The sequence below is a fragment of the Accipiter gentilis genome, chromosome 22 (assembly GCF_929443795.1).
Source record: "Accipiter gentilis chromosome 22, bAccGen1.1, whole genome shotgun sequence".
Taxonomy (NCBI): domain Eukaryota; kingdom Metazoa; phylum Chordata; class Aves; order Accipitriformes; family Accipitridae; genus Astur; species Astur gentilis.
Genome location: NC_064901.1, coordinates 3,111,343 through 3,129,608, shown reverse-complemented (window position 1 = coordinate 3,129,608; position 18,266 = coordinate 3,111,343). Strand labels below are relative to the sequence as shown.

General features: G+C 45.7%; 1 protein-coding gene across 1 annotated transcript in view; it reads left to right on the top strand.

Moving 5' to 3' along the window:
• Nucleotides 1-16,464, top strand: part of IFT43 (intraflagellar transport 43) — a 46,285-nt gene extending 29,821 nt beyond the window's left edge. Inside the window, 5 exon segments of the mRNA XM_049825298.1 lie at nt 351-397; nt 13,332-13,404; nt 14,804-14,879; nt 15,233-15,295; nt 16,104-16,464. Of these exon segments, the coding sequence (XP_049681255.1) occupies nt 351-397; nt 13,332-13,404; nt 14,804-14,879; nt 15,233-15,295; nt 16,104-16,214 (370 nt within the window). The 3' untranslated portion in view covers nt 16,215-16,464.
• The last annotated feature ends 1,802 nt before the right edge of the window (nt 16,465-18,266 follow it).

Here is an 18,266-nt window from a genome sequence, read left to right as displayed (position 1 = left end):
TCACTCTGTAATTCCCTGCATATGGAATAGGTGATGGCTCTGTCACTCCCATATGACAGAAAGAAGGAAAAGTAGAAAGCATCTGTTTTCCTCCCAGACCCACCCCAGGCCCTGCTGTCTGCAGCCTAGGGGTTTGTCTCAGGTACAAGGCATCTTGCTTAAGCAGTCTAAGCTGAGACTTCTGCTGAGTCCAGCAATGAGGGGCATGGAAGGAAGTCAGTCTGCAGGCTAAGCGTACCTGGGAACTCTGCCACTGACAGGCCATGAGGCTTGTGGGGAGGAAGGGGACACAACGAGATGCTTTTCTGGGCTTGCGATTGAAATTCTTTCTTCCTTGTGTTTTGCTGCAGCCATCGTCTCAGACAGCAGAGCCTGGAGGCATCAGATGATGGAGGAGGTAAGGTATCACCTACTTGACTGCAAGAAGTGCCCTCATGCACATCTGGGGATTCTCCAGTAAAGTGAGGAGAGGCATCTTGTAAGAAATTGCAAGGAAATGAACCACCCTGGGGGTAGACAAATGTGGGAGCTGCTTAAATCTCCCCACCTGCTGAATGAGAGAGGGAGAGCGAAGGAGATGGAGAGGAGGATGAGGAAGTGAACCTGGAGTCTAACTCTGGCTCTTCATTAACACAAAACGATAAAGCACCTTTGGGAAGAAGGAACGTGTCGAGAACACACTTTTCTCTGTGATTACCTCCACATGGAGAATAGTGGACTGGGGCAAAAAGAGAGCTAAAAGAGCAATAAAAGGTTAAGAGCAGGGAAAGGAATCGCTGCTGTCCCCTAGTTTGGGTCATAGTATGCTCTACTTAAAGTCTCTCTTATGTTTTATGATAACATCCCTGTCTTGTTCCCATCAGGACAAGTGCCTGCACTGGTCTCCTTGGGTCTCTGTCATGGGGCAATTTAAAAAATCCACTTGCCTAATCCAGGTTCATAGATTATAAGCAAAACATAGGCACTGGTGGGTAATCCCATCCCAACCCTCTACAGGCTGCTGTGAAGTCTACTGGACTCCTGACTTAGCACTTGTTTTCTTGATAGTGTGTATCACCTGCTCTTCTAGGACTGGATAAGCCAAGAGAAATCTCAGGAAAAATCCACACTATGGATTTTGGGACAAGCACTAGAGAACTATGGGGAGCATAGAAGTTCATTAAAGTCTCTGGGAGCTACCTCAGTTTTCAAGGGCTAAGAATTTTATACAGTGTATAAATTTTATACAGTGTATAAAAAGTTGCATCTGTAAAATATCACCAAGCATCAGAAGAATTACCAGGAGTCACAAAGGATCAGACATCAGTATGGTTAATGAGATTAAATGAAGACTTATTTGGGTTTTCCAGACAAATTAAGCATTGCAACATATGACTGCCAGAAGTGGCACCTTTATAGCATTGGCATCTTCAGAACAGACTTAATTTTTCCCCTGAGAAGTTTCTTGGGCTTCTTAAATTTCAGCGTATGTCACTGAGGCTGGTAGACTGTTCTGAACAGCTCTTTGAGTGTTTGCATACGTGCTGTCCTTCTTGTTGAACCTTGGTCTTGTATTCAGAGTATAATAACTGTCTTTGCTAACCAGCCATAAAAATGCTTGCCACATGTTTGCAGCATGTGACTTTTAGTGCTCCAAGACCTTGGGTAATAAATACAGAATAGAATTGATGCAGAATGTGGTATGAAGACATGGCGAGTCCTAATACACTTCACTTATTTATCTGTGCCTAACCTATGGTTAACAGTTGAATTTGGATTGTTTGCAAACCAGAGTTCAGTTTTGGATTAAATCTGTGTGTTAGAAGAAAGATCCCACTAATCCGTTCCTACCCAGGCAGTTTATGGTACAGTCAAATACACTGGGTTGTGGATCTAATTTGCATGTGGAAAATCTCTAAATGGATCAGTGCATTGCATGCTTGTGGTCCTGTTTCTACAGGGACATTAAGCAAGTTATTCTGGGACAGGAGTTTTCCATGTGGGCTCAGCAACTGCAGTGGAGAAAAGTGACATATAAACAAATGCCAGAACCTAAATAAAATTACTTTTTTGAATAAGCAGAGATACAAATAACTGCCCAGTGTAGAAGGCAGGGAGTAGCATGCTGTGGCTGTGCAGTAAGTTAAGCCGTATCAGCATCCCGTTCGCACAGAACTGCACTTGGGCTTGTGTCCTTAACTGTAACAGTAAAGCTCAGATTCTAAATGTACAAAAATCAAGACATTGGTGTATGGATCCCCAAGGATGGGTCATGGTTCTTTTGTGCTGCATAATGTGTTAGCTTGTACACCTTAATATGAACAGGCACAGTTGCGTAATGATTGCTGCTGTCAACCAATACATTTGAATCGCCTTTCTTTAACCTATTAGAAAGCTGAGCTGTACCATTCCATTAACATTGTTTGTCCCTCATGCAACCTTTTCATTAAAAGAATGAAGGACAAAACTATATGCCCTTAAAAAGGTATTCTTGTGTATTTGAAATGTGCTCAGTTGTGATCATTTATCCATCACTAACACGCAGAGGCTCAGAATTTGGAGTTTGTTGGAGAAAGTGTTGAAAAAGCATAGGGCCTAGAGAGAGCCCAGTTTGGCATGTGGAGAATGGAGGGAATGTTGTACAGCCAAGTAGAGACTTTTGGGCTTGATATGCCTTGTAGTTTCAGAAATAAAAGTAGATTTCTCTCACTGCTCCTGGCCATTCACCCCATGCATGAAATAGCATCTGATTCCTCATATCAATGGGAGTTTGGGACAGAAGGACAGTCGCTTCTTAGGCTGTATAGAAAGACTGAAGTAATATGGGAGATTGTAAGGGGGTGGACTAGACAGGGACATGCATGGAACGATCTGCAATTTCAGCCATTCCTTACAGTTACACAGGGAAACCCAGATGGTGCAAGTCATCCATACTGTGCAATTCAAACTGTTGAAATACTAGCAGTGAAGCACCTTGGCTCAGGTTGTGCTCAGAATTCATTTTCTCTAATCCGTATTTCTTCTTCATGGAGGCTAGTCCAGAACAAGAGAGCCACTTTGAAGAGGAGCCAGTTTTGAGTTATAGGAAAGCAAAGACTTGTGTTTGACTAAAAGCACCATTTGCTCCTGTAAAAACTCCAGGCTGGAAAGAAAGACTATTTTGAAAAAGTGCAGTGCCTCTCCAGAAATAGCTCTGGAGTGTCTAGCTGATGGATATTGGGGTTTCCTACAGCACCCACTGTGAGCTTAGTGTGCGTCCTCCTGAACACTCACTGGTACATGCTAGTACACAGGCATAGCAAATGGATAATGCACCTTTGATAGGTGGATGTGTGTCCAGCTGAACCTTGTTGGGGTGGGGGTGGGCACATTCTCTGCATGGTGGGAAACCTGCTTTAGCAGGATTTAATGCATCACAACTGGAGTAATAATAAACCTTCACAAGCAACACAAAAGTGTTTAATTCCTAAAGGACAGGCCTAGTTGAGTCACTTTTGGCCAGGGGCAATTGGGGGCTTAATGCTGTGTATGTAGCAATCTGGGCAATCTGAGAGAGAGGAGTTTAAGGGTAATTGCTCAATTTTCTGTCCGTGTCAACAGGGGAAATGGGCAGCAGTGACCGAGCTCTGTATGGCAAGGAAACTGCATGAGATGGTAGATGTGAGACTATCAGTGGAATTTAAAAAGTGCTATCTGCAGAGCACTGCTTCCTTTTCTGTAGCAGCCAAGAGCTTGTCCCAAGTGCAGACTATTCTTTGTCATGAGTTGGAAGGGAAGACAGAACAACAAAGTTCACATTGAAGGGCTTTCCACTCCCTTTGCTCTTTTCTCCAGCAGGGCAGTAGAGTCTCTGCTTTGACTTTGCTTGGGTATTTCATTTGGCTTTACTCTGCTTGTGTGTCTCTTTCTGACGTGCAGCTACAAAGGGCTGTTTCCTGTTGGGGTGAGAAATGCTGTCATCCCTCCCCACCCTCATCAGCAAACTGCTTTGTCCTTTTGGCTAAAAGTTTCTTTGTTGTTCCTTTTTTGTCCACCAGTTCTGCACTGCTGAGTTGCACTTCCCCAGATGCCTGTCTCCTCACTATATTGCCCTTGGATTTTTCTCCTCGGTACTCTACTAGTGTTAGCTAAGGTTGTAATCTCTCCCCCAGCTATCCCTCCCCCATAGACTATTGCCCCATCTTCAGAAGTCCCTTCCCCCCCTGCTCTCTGTTACCCTTGGGATGCATAGCTCCTAGAACAGGGCTTTTATTGGAGGATTGGGATGTGATGTGTGATTCTCTGTCTGCAGGAACAACAGCTTGTTATTTTAAAGCAGATAGTGTGTGTGAAAGAGACAGCTGATTGAAATGAAAGCCTGACTATGCTACACAGACAACCCAAACCTGACCTGCAGGTGAGGAAAGCTGCCAGGAGACAGTTACTAGATCTGTGCCCTCAAGGCAAAACCCCTTCCTGCCTGCTGGGAAGCCTCCTCAAGGAAGCAGAGCTGATGATTAGACCTCTCTATACAATGTCAAAGCTCTAGAAGGACTTCTTACCCTTCTGGTGTATGCCAGCAGCTCCTTTGCATTTGAACAGAGTGGGAGACCAGGCTCAATGCACAACAGAAGAGGAACTGGGCATATGCCATGGTCCCCGCATCCTTCTGGGGAGTGATGTCTGTCTGTCAGGTGGGAGACAGCCCTCACAGGATATCCAGTACCTGGAATTCACAGCCATAAAATATCAAACACCGCTTGAGCTGTGTGCGAATACACACCAACGATGAAATTGTTCCAAACAGAGCTGAGAATAGAGTGCGGTGTCGGTTATTGTTGGTTCTCTCATTCCACATACAGTTTGCCAGTTACTTCCCTGGTCAGCTGCTGTTTTTGCAGAACACACCAAGTGCTGGTGGATTCCAGGGGCTGTGAGCTGCAAGGACAGCTGCATTGGCTGAGCATGAGGGTAAGACCAGGGCGGGGGAGAATTTGCAGGGACAGTCAGGGAGATGGCCAGTGGGTACTTCATAGGCTCAGGAGACAGTGGTGGAGTGGTTTGGGGAGAGCTACATGGACGAAAAGTTCTGAGCATCAGTGAAATGGAGATGGCGTGAAAAACATGGTGTTTTGGAAGTAGCGTGAACGGGCTGAAGAGAGGGGCTTGGGGCAAAGAGTGACAGTGATTGCTGAGTTTCTGGGATTCTGCACTGTGACTCTTGTGTGTGGCTCTGTCAGCACACCACAATCCTCCCCTTGGCTGCTCCCCTAATGCGCTACCCCGAGTCTCTATGCAAGGTCAGTGAAGGGTAGACTCAGCCCAACCTGATGGTTTCCACTGAGCTGTTGGTCCAAGCCAGTTTGAACTCCTCCAGTGACTGCTGGCATTGTGATCTAGAGCCTCTGGTGTTCAAGGAAAGCTCCCTCCTGACAGCCACAGTGGGCAGGGGGAAGCAGAGAATATGTCCCAAGGGATATGTCTGAAGTCCTATTTGAAACAGCAGGCCACTGGCCAAGGGGCAGTGGGCAGCTTAATTGCAAGGGAGCAGACACAGCTTGTTGGGGGCTGAAAATGATGGTCTGGGTAAGCATCCTCCATCACTAAATTCTGCGATATGGTAGATACACAGTCATATTGGGTCTGTGATTGCTGAGTCCATAAGTGTAGTTGACGGACTAGGTTTACCTAAAATACCCTTTAAGAAAAAGCTCTTGAAAGATGATTACAGAATTGAGACACCATCATTTAAAACTGCCTGAGGCAAACTCTTTTGAAAATTGCAGCAGTGGAGGGACAGAGAGAGAACTGCGTAGCCCTTGATTGTAGTGTCGTTCCCTCAGGACCCGTCCCCCCTCCCCCTCAGTTTCTCATCTGATATGAGAGGGAGAAGCAGTAAGATTCCTCATCTGTCTTATGAAAATCCGATTCTGAGTGGCTCTGATCAAACCCGGCTGGCTGTCAGCAGCGGTGGCCTTGTGTGGAGGGAGGGAGGCTTCTGAGGAGTAGCTGGATGTGGAAGTGTCATGGGTGCTGCCGATCAAAGAGGCATTTTTTAATAAATATATATAAGAAAAAATAAAAAAAACCTAAGGATTTAGCATAAAAGAAATGTAGTTTGTCTTGTTTTTCCAGCGTAACATGAAGAGGATGAAATAGAATCAGACACGCCTGCTCCCGAACATACTTCCACAGGAGCATCCTGAGAAACTGCTTTCCCTGCCACAGTAATGCTCTAATGCAAAATCATTCATCTCCAGCATTGTTGAGGACGGTTTTGTGTTTCTGAGTTCACCAGACCCTCCCTGGGCATCTCATGCCTTCTCATCTGCTGCCCCACCACCTTCTGAGTATGTTTCAGCAGGGGAATACTGCAAAACAGCCTTTTAAAAGAGGAAAACAGATGTTACCAAAAAGGAGGGCAGGCATAGTGCTCTGTCACGGGGCTGTTGGTAAGCCTAGGAGGTATGTCACCACTCTAACTGCTGCTAACTTCAGGAATTCGATGGACTCTAGGTCCTGAGCCTGGCCTCCAGTCTCTCCTATCTCCTGCTGGTGAACAAACCTATGCATTAAGAGATTCCTCATCTTCAAAGCCATCCGTGTCTGTTCTTACTTGTTGCACAAGACAAGCCATGGATTATTGCCTGTTGAAGTCCTGCAGTGAGTCCAGCATCTCATCTGACAAGGCTGTTCTGTGCCCTGTCTCTTCACTCTTCCCAGGGGTTGAAACTGGACAGAGCCTTTGTGTTAGTAGCAGCCTTGGGAAATAGCAAATATGCCTGATGCCTGTCCCCAGCAAGCTCTCAGGTGAGGAAGAAGCCATGCCGTGCCAAGCAGTCTGTGAAAGCACAACACTATTGAAACAAGTAGAGTGTCTCACGGACTACCCAACCTTCCAGCCAGTCATACATCTAGCTGACAGTATCATCAGAGCTTGGTGGCAGAAGAAAAAACTATTTTGTCTGATGCAAGGCAAATGCATAATCTTTTAAGGCAAGGCTGGAAGGTCAGTCCTGAATCTACTGCATGACCTCCCCTAGATCCTATGAATCCTCTGGCACCTGCTCACTGGGTGACTCTTCCGATCAGCTTGGCCAGGTTTTGCTGTTACTATTCTCTTTCTCAAAAGGGTGCTTTGGGACGTGGGACACTCAGGTTATCTTCTTGTCTCAGCTTTTAAGGCAGTGCCCTAGTAGCTGTGGTACTGCCTGCTTTTCACTCTACTGTTTTCATCTCCCTGCTGGCTGATCAGGCAGGTACGCTGTTCCGTATTGGCCTACTAGTAGGGCAATTCCAGTCAGGGAAAGGCATCCCTGTGAAATTCATGTCTAAGCATCCAAAGAAATGTTCTTTATCCTCTCCATTTGCCTGCTCCTCTCCTGAGAAAGCTTCCAAGAGGCTTCAAGCTTGTTTGTGTGTTCAGCAGAAGCTGTCTGTGTCCCTTGTTCCTTATGGTTTTTTGAAGATTTTTTTTTTGCCTGTTGCTTTCCACTTTTTTCTTTTCTTTTTTTTTTTTTTTTAATTCTCCATTTTTCCACTTAGAGAGAAAAATTATTTATTGCGTTGAGATGCGCTAATTAAAGCCATTTTCTGGTATTTGGTTACTGAAGTGTTTGATGTCTCTCTGACAAGACCATGAAATGCAAGGAGTGTCCACAGGGACAGAATTTGCTGAACACGGTGCTTTGTAAATGAGGGGACACAGTGTCGCAGCAGCTCATGAATATGAAACGCCCATGATGCTACCTCAGTGGACTTGGGAACACAGATGAATCCTGTCATGTGCTAAATGAGACCAATTTCTTTCACTTAACTTCATCTTCAATCAGACCTTCTTCCATTTGCCTGTTTAAAATTCCCCAAACGTGATGCAGAAGGTAACAGTATTCAGTAAAACAAAGTTTTGCTGCAGTAGAGATATTGTAATTATTTCAGTTTTACATTTTATGAGCAAGCAACTTAAACTAAAGTTAGTTTCATTCTTATGCCTGCTTAGTGGCAAGAGACTGCCAGCTCTAGAAGCCACTACCCTCTCTGTGTTCTCTGGATATGGTGGTGTGTGGACAGGGAGGGCAACGTACTCCCCACCGCAAGAGTGTCCATTCTGAACTGGCCTTTGAAACACCCAGTTGGGGGAAGTGAATCAGACTACGTGAGATGGAGTCATTTTTTTGGGTGTCGGGGTGTTGGCTCGGGACACTCTTAAAGCAGCTCAGGGAGAAAGTGGCAACCACACTGCTAACTGCAGGCCTAATCTGGGACATGGTTTCTAGGTGCAGCTCTGCCACTGATTTATTGCCTGACCTTGAGCAGATTCTGTTTCTCCATGCTTATGGGCTGTCTCATCTCTAACAGAGAACTTTGTTCTTTAGAGCTAGGACCAGATCTTACTGTGAGCTTGCAGGATTTTAAGGGACCCAGCCTGCAGGTGTTGCTACTAAACCAAATTATGAGCTCTGCCTGGGAGGGGAAGTGCAACTCGCCAACCTGCAGGAGCAAATGGGTATTAAGATGGTGCAGGTTCTTCCACCTCCTGTTTGCTGTTTTCTGTAGTCATCTTCCTCAGCTGTCTTTGCTAAAAAGTTATTTGCTAAGAGGTAAAAAAGGTGATGGTTACTGCATGTACTCTAATATGAACACATAAAGCCCTCCTTTGTTCGTGACTTAAAAAGCCACTGTTTCTTGCTTATTGTTTGGTTATCTGCATGTAGCATGGGTCACCCTCAGTCTTTCCCCTCTATCTTTTCCTCCTACCATCTACACACTTCTGCCTTATGCTGTTGGTGTCTTGCCATAACTTAGCCACGAAGCTCTTTTTTTGGTAAGACCTAGCTCAGTCCAGCTATTGTAATAAAAATACGATTCTTACTTATATGCTGGGATATAGATGTTCTGAGACAATCAGTTTGGTGCAGTATATTATAACTCTCCTGTAAGCCAAGATTTGGTACTGGTGTCTCCTATCCCACCATAACTTCTGCATGGATACGCTTATTTTGGTTTTGTTCTTTGTTCACTCTCATTCACCATCACCTGGGAGATAGAGGGGAGTTTGCATTGGTAATCTAGCATTTGGTGCTTATTTGGTTTTTCACACCTCTACCATAAGCAGTGTCTGAAGCCAATATCTTGTTTCTTTATGGGCTGAGAAATCTATGGGGAAAGGCTTTGTATTACTCTGTTCTCAGTCATTTTGAGCCATAAAAAGAAGCCTCATCCATTACTCTTTAAGGTCACTGCATGCACTGAGTTTTTCTGTTCCTCCCTCCATCTGTATTGCATACACTCATTTCTTCTGCTTCTAAAACACTACCTGACATGTGTTTCTACCTATTCTCCCCTCCCTTCAGCTAAAATGAAAGCAGGATACTCACTCTCAGGGGAAGAGTGAGTGTCATTTTTAGGAGCACTCACTCTGGGAATGTTACCTGCCATATGAAATGGAGATTCAGAGGAGTTCTGTCAGGGGGAGACTGGTTGAGGGAGGTTGTATAGGTTACAGTACCTTGTGGCATGTTGTTCAGAGGCCAGCTGGGACCAAGGTTGGTAAGATGGTTTGTACTCAGTTTGTTCCCCTGTTAAAAATTTTTTTACCAGTAACTCAAATTTATTTTAATGTTTCTTACTATTAGTATCATATCAGTTTGTTCTGATTTCAAAGTCTGCAGAAAAGCAGAGAAGAACAGCTGAACTGTGGTATTTTCATGTTGCTTCTGAGATTTGCCTACAGTTTTGATTAAAATCGGTTGATATGGAAGCTGCTGTCTTCTCCAAAATGCAGCTGAGTAATGCAACCTTCCCCTTTCCTTAAAACCTAGAGCTAGACTGCATAGAATAATTTTTTGTTTCCAGGTTTTGAAGCTACCCCTTCTTCTCAGCTGCCAAACATTTTCTTTTTGTAATGCACAGGCTATTTGTTCACTTCATTGCAGTGACCTGGTATCTGTGAAGGTGTTTCCTTTTGCCCACAGGCAGCTTCTTAGCATGTAGGTATATTGTGCAGTCATTTCTAAGGTTTACATATGCAGGCACTGAATTCAGGCACGAAAGCCTGGACGGTAAAATATGTGTCAAGATTCTGCACCAAAACCACAGACTTGTGGAAAATGATGCCCCCACACTGAGCAGGGCTGGGAAAATGTGGGTTACAGAGCAAAGCACAGAGCGTGGGGGTTTGTAATGTAACCTAGTCATTCAAAAAAGCTGTAGTGTGAGACTGGGAGGACATGGTCCTGCGAACATTTCTGCATGTACTAATGTTATATCTAAGTAGCCTCACTGCAGCTAATGGGAATATTAAAAGTAGAGCATATGCCTACACTCTTGCAGGACAATAGCCCGTGTGCTTCTTCCCCCTGCAGCTGACATAGTGCCATGACTTGGCTGTGTTACAAGAGCTTACTGGAAAAGAAGATGTGAGTCCTAAGAAGAGCAACAAAAACAATGAGGGGGCTGGAGACTGAGTGAGGGGAAAGGCTGGGACCTTGGTGATAACGTGAGAACTGAGACACTTTGCAAACTGTACAGAGAGAGAAGGGAGAGGGATTGTGGAGAGGTGGCACTATGGGAATTGGCAGAGAGAAGAGGAAATTATGAGTAACAAGTGAAATAAAGACCCAAATATTTCAGGGCTGATTCGCCACTGATAGCAGTTAGCTTGGGGAGCTGATATTTTCTTATAATTTGCGACATTTTTGTTCTGTTTCCTGTCAGTCTCTGGCAGTCCTAAAGGGCATTGCTTCTGCCTAGAAATGGACAAATCATCCACGCTTCACAGTAAGAACAAGCATGCACTGGCCTTTGTTGGAGGGGCTGGCAGGAGCCCCCAGAGCGTTTCCAGCTCTTCCGTCTGAAATATTTTCAAAGTGTCTATAAAATATTGGAGCCTTGAATTTCTTTTGGCAAGAATTTCTATGTGATTGCCTGGATTTTACTAATATAGAGTAGTGGTAGTGCTCTGCAAGGGGTTTGGGAATCTCTCCATGGAATTCAATGGCAATGAGATAAAATCAGCACTGGAGAATCCAGGAGTCTTCAGGAACCTGCAAAATGGAAGAGGCATCACTGATCTTGGCCCTAAATTTACAGTTTTTTCTAGTGCAAAAAGAGATCAACAAAAGCAAAAGGGAACTGGGAAGTGGAGACCCCAGAAATAGCTGCCAAAATGAGCACTGAGTGAAGAAATTCAGTTTGCAGCAAACATCTTCCACATTTCTGCTGTCAAAAGAGGATAAGGATCTGACCTTCTTCTGCTGGAGGGAATGCTGCTCCATGGGTGAGGGCAGCTCTGTTCCCAGGTAGTTCTTCGTTTAGATGTGTTTGCTGAGCAATATTCATAGTCTTCTGCTGAAAAAGATAAATTAGCTCAGGAGAGATTACACTGTTTCTCATTCCCATGCTCCTTTGCCTGGACTAACAGGGCATCTCTGCACAGTGCTTCATTCCTCCCCTTGGACCAGTCTCACCAGGCTGTTCCCTCCTTGGTTGCTTATATACAGGGACTTTCTCCCATGTTATCACTGAGCAGGTTTTACTAGCTGCCTCCACAGGTCAGTCTGTCTGTCCATGGAGATGCTTTTGTCCAGTAATTGCATTTTGCTACAAGTTTTACCAAGACCTGGGAGCCCCGGCAGGGAAGAGCCAGCGGGATAGCAGCTTCTACTGTGTATTGTCCCTACAAGCAGAGCGGGGAGAGATCTGCCCCAGCTGCCCAGCAACGCACTGGTGAGGCATTTCTTGCACATGCCTCCTCATCGAAGGGACAGCCTGGGGGCCTGGGGCCTGTTGCTGCAGTTTCCCTTTAAATGTCTTTGGGAAGTTTGCTGTAGTTGGAGAGCCTCTCTGCAGGCACCTGCTCCTTGGGCGGCTGGGGAGCTAGAAGGCACAGCTCTGCTGAGGCCGGCTAAGCTGTCACTGCCTTTTGCTGTAGCCAGGCTCTCGCGGCAGCCCCTGTCCCGCTCAGCCTTCCGCCAGGCAGCCAATTAGCGAGAAATCCCACTGTGTGGCCAGCTCCGAACGGCCAGCGCGCCAAGGCCCGGGCTGACCCGTGCCCTGCTGCAGCTGGGCGAGGGCTGCCTCCCGCCCCGCCGGCCGGCGAGCCGGGGGGATACGCAGTGGACTGGACGTGCAGCAGCTGAGAGCCTGTGAAGCTCTGACAGGCGGCCGGACAAGGGGCTCTTCGGGAAGACCCTGCTCAGAGCCCCGAGTGCCATAGGTGGGAACGTCTCTCCAGCTCCTGAATATTCATCTCGGCTTGGGCTGCAAAACGGGGCAAAGCCAGGCCCAGCTGCCTGCTGCCGTCCATCAGTAGCATGGCCGCGCTGCTGACAAAGCCGGGCGCAGCCTGCTCGCTCCAGTGCTGAAGGGGCCAGCTCTACCCGCATGCTGTGCAAGTGAAACCTCTTCCCAGGGCCGAACCACCAGCTTTTCCACGGTCTGAGGGCTCAGGGTCGCTGGAGAGCCTTTGTGGCCTTGAGTTTTAAAGGAGCTCTGTGCTGCTGTACTCTGTCCTTGCTTTGCACCCCCAGTTACTTTCCCTTCTCTTCCTCTCTCCTTTTTTGCTCTCTCCATCTCTTAACTGTTTACAGCACTTTGTCAAATCAAAAAGCATGCAATGCTGTCAGACCCTTGCTGCTTTAGCAGGATTCAGTGTACGCCCAGTTCTTCCTCCTCTCCTCCATTCTTTAGCATCCTTTTTAGGTGCAGTAGCTGTAGTCCTTGTGCTGGGAATACCCAGTGACCCAGATGTCAGCCATTCCAGGGTCACACTGGAAATCATGAAAAGGCTTATGACATTACAACTAGATGCATCTTCCCTAGTCTTTGTATCTGCTACACCACCAGCACTTCCTTCCTCAGCTATCAGGAAGGTCACAGGCCTCTGCACAGCCTGAGACCCTGCCAGTGGCAACTCAACATGTAGTTTTACATGGCTTCTCTCAGCTTTTACCCCACATTTCATTTCTAACAGAGTCCAGGTGACTGGCGGCTGAGCCGAGAAAATGATAACCCATCTCATAAGAAGCAAATTCTTGCCAGTCTTAGGATGATGGCAAGTAGGCAGCAGGGTTTAGCGCAGCTGGCTTCTTTCAGCTTCAAGGTCGTGTTCAAATGCATGGTCTACGGCCTATGGAGTCTTACTCTGCCCAAATCTGCTCCTCTTGCAAGATTTCTTTTGACCCCAAGCTTCAAAGCTTTATTGCCTTGTTTTAATATTAAACAATATATTTGTAATCATTGCTGAATAACTCCCTTGTATTTTCCTCTAATAAGAAGCAGGCTGTTTAAGATCTGTGAAGCAAGGGAACCTTTGTCTCTAGTGAGAGGAGAGCACAACGCTCCCCACTTACTCCTGCTTTCTCTTGTTGCAGACATTCCCGTGATCCCTGACTTGGAGGAAGTCCAGGAGGAAGATCTGGCCATGCAAGTGGCAGCTCCCCCCAGGTAAGAGCACTGCTAGGTGCTCTTGAGGCTCTAATCAGCATTGTGAAATGGCTGGTGAAATTAAACTCTGTCTTATCTCATGCTCTCTGGATGTCAGCAGCAGTGCCATTCAGCAGGATTTGGTGCTGTGTATTGTGGCAGCAGGGCTCCAAGCTGAAGAGTGCAAATTTCTTGTTTCCTATTACGCAGAGAGAGCGATTACTGCATATTCTCTCTCTCTCTCTCAAAAACCTGCGTTAGAGTAACATATTTGATGATGCAAAATCGAACTCTCGAAAGTGAGGAATTGCTTGATTTAAGGTTGCCCGTATAACCTCAAATGCCTCCAGTACACATGCATTGTCACACACACTTTGATTATGCATGGTCGTAGGCTGCTTTGCCCTCTACAGGATATCCTTCTTACTCAAGTGCCTAGTTAATTTGCAAAGTACAATCCTGTTGTTTGAAGGTGTTATCAGAGTAGTCTTGGGGTTAGCTCAAGGGAGACCAGCAAGCTTGAAAAAAAGAAAGTTTTGGGGGTTTTATCTTAAACATATCAGGAAAGTCGTCTCTCCTCTGTTGGGTCTATTGCCAAGATCACAGACTGGGATATCTGTTCACCCTTATTTGGAGGGGTAGGATATCTTACTCCTGACCACAGATGCCTCTCTCACAAGTATGGAGTAGTTATTCTAATTAAATAGCTGTTGACAAAAACAAATGACACTTTATAGTAGTAAATTTAAAATTACTTTGTCTCTCACCAGAGTTCATTTCTTTGTTTTCTCTCTTTTTATAATCCCATCTGTTCCTTCTGTATCCATAGTCTCCCTGCAATAGAAAAGACAAGTGATTTTCATGGACAATCACAAACAGAAATTAAATTAATACATGCCTTTTCTACAGTATTGCATCACCTGTGAAGGGAATCGTGGCACAACAGTATATTACTCCCCTACACTGTGTTTCTCTTTGAAGGCTACATTTCATGATAGCTGTGACTCAGCTCAGATATGGAAATCACCCTACTATTCTGTAGCTTGTATGGTGGGGCTCTCAGAGCCTGCTTTGCTACGGCGCTGGGGCTCTTTGAATGTTCACTGTGTTCCTGTTTTCTTTCTGGCGATTGCAGCTGGTCTGTGGATCTTCTCTGAGCATGCTGGCTTCTCTGAGGGAGTCAGTGGTTGCTCCACATCCTATTTTTATGCACATGCACAACCTGGCACACAGATTTGTAAACGACTGTTCATTTGCTGGGTGAGATGTGCTTCTCTCTGGGGATATCCATCTCCAGAGTCTGCATGAGCAATGTGGACACTCAAGATAGGTGTCACCAGACTGCTGTTCATGCCATCCTTCTCCTCAGATGTACTTCCACACTTACCCAGGCTTGTACTTTGACCCTTTCTGGTTGCAGTGTGCAGGTGAACCGAGTGCTGACCTACCATGACCTGGACAAAGATCTAATGAAGTATGCTGCCTTTCAGACTCTGGTAAGTGGATGTTGCTATGGGGTGACTGATGTGACTCCCTATCCTTCCAGGCTCCCATCATCCTCCACAGTAATAGTCAGCTGCATAAAATAGAGAGCCCTATCATCCAAACGACTTGCAGTCTGCCTGCAAGTCTGTTCCCCTCTGCAATGTGGCTTTCATACTTGTTTGTGTCTGTAAATAGTGTGGGTGTGGTATCTGCTACTCAGATGAGGCTCCTCCTGTTGTCCTGGGCAAAGTATATGTCTCTTATGAGGCAAATGTGCCTGTCTCTAATGAGACCTACCTGGTGAAATGATGGTGTCTGCTTTCTCACTGTCTGTAAGACTGTGACTCTGTGTGTGTGTTCATAGGATGGAGAGGTTGACCTGAAGCTTCTCACCAAAGTTTTGGCTCCAGAGCATGAACTACGAGAGGTAAGTCTTTCTTTTGTGGGAACACCAACAAGGCAAAAACTTCTAATGTGTCTCAGACTGTATGTGGAAAGTAAACCTTTGTCAGTGAGGTGAAGGAGAGAGGTGAGGAGGAACTTGTCCAAGCTGATGGAGGTTTGATTTCCCCAGCAGTTTATTTTAAAGCTATATAGGGCTTTCTCTGTGTGAGATTATGGCATCACTATGATTGGCCTCCTTCAGTATGAAAGAGCTACTAAGGAAAATGTGATGGGCCTAGCACTGTCACAGATCCCTGCAGAAACAATGCTCTGTTGTGTATTGTCTTCTGGTAGCTACCATGAGCTTCAGGTGGTTCTACAGGGTGGTACAGAGGGACAAAGGCAGAAAGCATTTGGGGTTTGGGCAGAGGGATTTTTTTAAATCAGGACAGAACCACCTCAATACAGGGTGGGCAGGAGCTCAGGACTTGCAACAAAGGATTTCTGCAGCTCAGAATTGCAGATGCTTCAGCAGAAGTGTGGAAGATTTTTATGGCTCCTCTTTAAGCCCTGCCTGGGAGTAGCTAAGACTGACAAGTATCAAAAAATCTGTCCTTTATGGAATTTTGCATTATGAATAATTCTGTCAACATCTTTAAATTGTAGCAGGGATTCACATTTCATTCTGGCTAGATTCCTGTCCTAGCCAACTGAATCTGTGACTTCCCTGGCCGGGGCAGTTACCATTTAGTTTCTCTCTTTGCTGTTCATCTTGAATATTTGGCATCGTTCAGAGACCTTTGGGTGTCACCAGTAACATTTCAGCATGTTTGTCTTTTTTCCCTTGGTAGGATGATGTCAGCTGGGATTGGGACCATCTCTTCACAGAGGTGTCCTCAGAACTAGTGACTGAGTGGGACCTGGGACAGTCTGAGAGAGAGGACCACCTCAGCCTGCCCTAGAGCACTGGCACACCAGACATCTCACACATGCATGCCCTGTAAATAGTTTAGCACTTTAAATTGCTCTTTGCTTGTTTGTATTTGAGAATTTATTTCAGACATGAAAATAAATAGGGCCTTGTTTCATAGGAAAACTGGCTCGGGAGAAGTTTTGGGTATTTTGTAATAAGAATCTTTGTTCTCAAAAGAGAATAAGAATTCTAAACACAATAAAATACTTACTTATGAACAGTCGCTTACACCTCACTAACACCTTTACAGATAACTGCAATGGTCGATCTTTCCACTAAGGAAATGTAGCCTCTCTGGAGTGGACCATCTTACAATGGAGTGTGGTTTTCAGTGATGGCTATCAGAAAGCTTAGGCCGATATGATCTGTTTGCCTAGGACATCAAGATTACCATCCTCCTCACAACAGATGCCACAAGTTGTCAGGATATTGGTTTTACATTTCATCCAGCAGCCTCCAGCCATCCCCTGCTAGTTTAACCTCTCTCCTGGAACATTACCTCTGTATTGACTCAGAGGAAGCAGCATCACCTATTAAACTGCCAACACCACTTCCTACAGCACCTCTTTTTTCCCTTGAGGTTTCCCAGCTAAATTCTGACCAGGCCTAACCCCGCTTAGCTTTTGCAATCAGATGAGATCACAGCCTGAATGGAGATAGCTTCAGGCAACAGGTAGTTTGCAAAGAAAATACTGTTTATTCCACACCTGTGAAAGAATGGAGCCTGCCGCTCTGAAACAGGGTAACTCCCTTGTGGGTGTCTCCTTGGAACCAAGTAACCCACTTTTATTGTCATCTAAAGAAAAATCCATTTAGCGTTTAATGTCTTGTCCCCATAGAACTGTGGTCATTATTTGCAGGAAACAGTAACATTACTTCTAAGCCAATGTCCTTCAAAGCCTTGTCCCATTGGAGAATCTTGCTATATACTTCTGGGAGGTGGTGCAGGTGCTGGAAGGAAGGCTTGCTGTGCTGCTTTTCTTAGCTTGTTTGATCGGTCCAATAGAGCACTGCATTCTCACTCTTGTACTGACAGCAGGACAGGTCAAATAACTCACTGTGAATTCAGTACTCTGCAAAATTTCAGATCAGAGTTGATATGCCAGACAATTCTACCAACAAGAGAGAAGCATTTGGGTCCCAGTCTGGGGCCACCAAAATAAGGGGAGGCTCATCTGTCTCAAGGAGACACTAAGTTTTTTATAGCCAAGAAATCTGCCCTATAACTAGAAAACTAGGTGAGACAGAAGCCTGGGAGGCCAGCATATGGAGGATAATCCCAAAGTCTTTCTCTGAGCAGAGAAACCTATCTTGGTATGAACAGAAACTTCCCAGCTCAGCTAGCATCTATCTTTCTGTGACACCTATGGTTATTGTCCAAAGAGAATTTAGAATGCTTCCTATGTTCCGGGGTGGGGGTGGGGGGGGGGGAGGGGAATCAGCAAAATAAAATAGTTTAGTAAATTAGACAAAACCAGCAAGCCAGTCTGAGAGGAAGAGAGTGGTAAATGCCTCCATTTGGGGATGGGACATGGATTTTTCTCAGTTCATCCCTCAAAGATCACGGAGAAAGCAGAGGCACTCACTTTCCTTTCAGTTGCAAACTGTAGGAGCATCTAGTGTGGGTTCTCTCCCTTCTACCTTGATCTGAGGCTCTAATCCACACTGCCCCTGTAAGCTGCTTTGTGTGGTATCACCTTATTAAGTGGTACCTGCTTCCACTGAGACTCTAGCCTCTTTGAAGCATGAAGCGAACGTAACTTTCTGTGCCCTGAGAATGAGAGGATAAATTTTGGTCGTTGCAGCAGTGGCCCAAACCAGACTACCAGTACCCCCACTGAAACTTGGGTCTCTGCACCATGTCCCTACCAGAGAAATAAATGTCTTCCTACTATGCACTTGCCTCCAGTTTGTTGAGGAGGAGGGCAGGAAAACAACATGAGCCGAGAGAGAAAGGGAGGCTGAGAGGTGAGCTGAGAGAGAAAGGGAGGCTGAGAGGTGAGCCCACCTTCCTCCCTTCAGTCACTGTCACACAGCATAG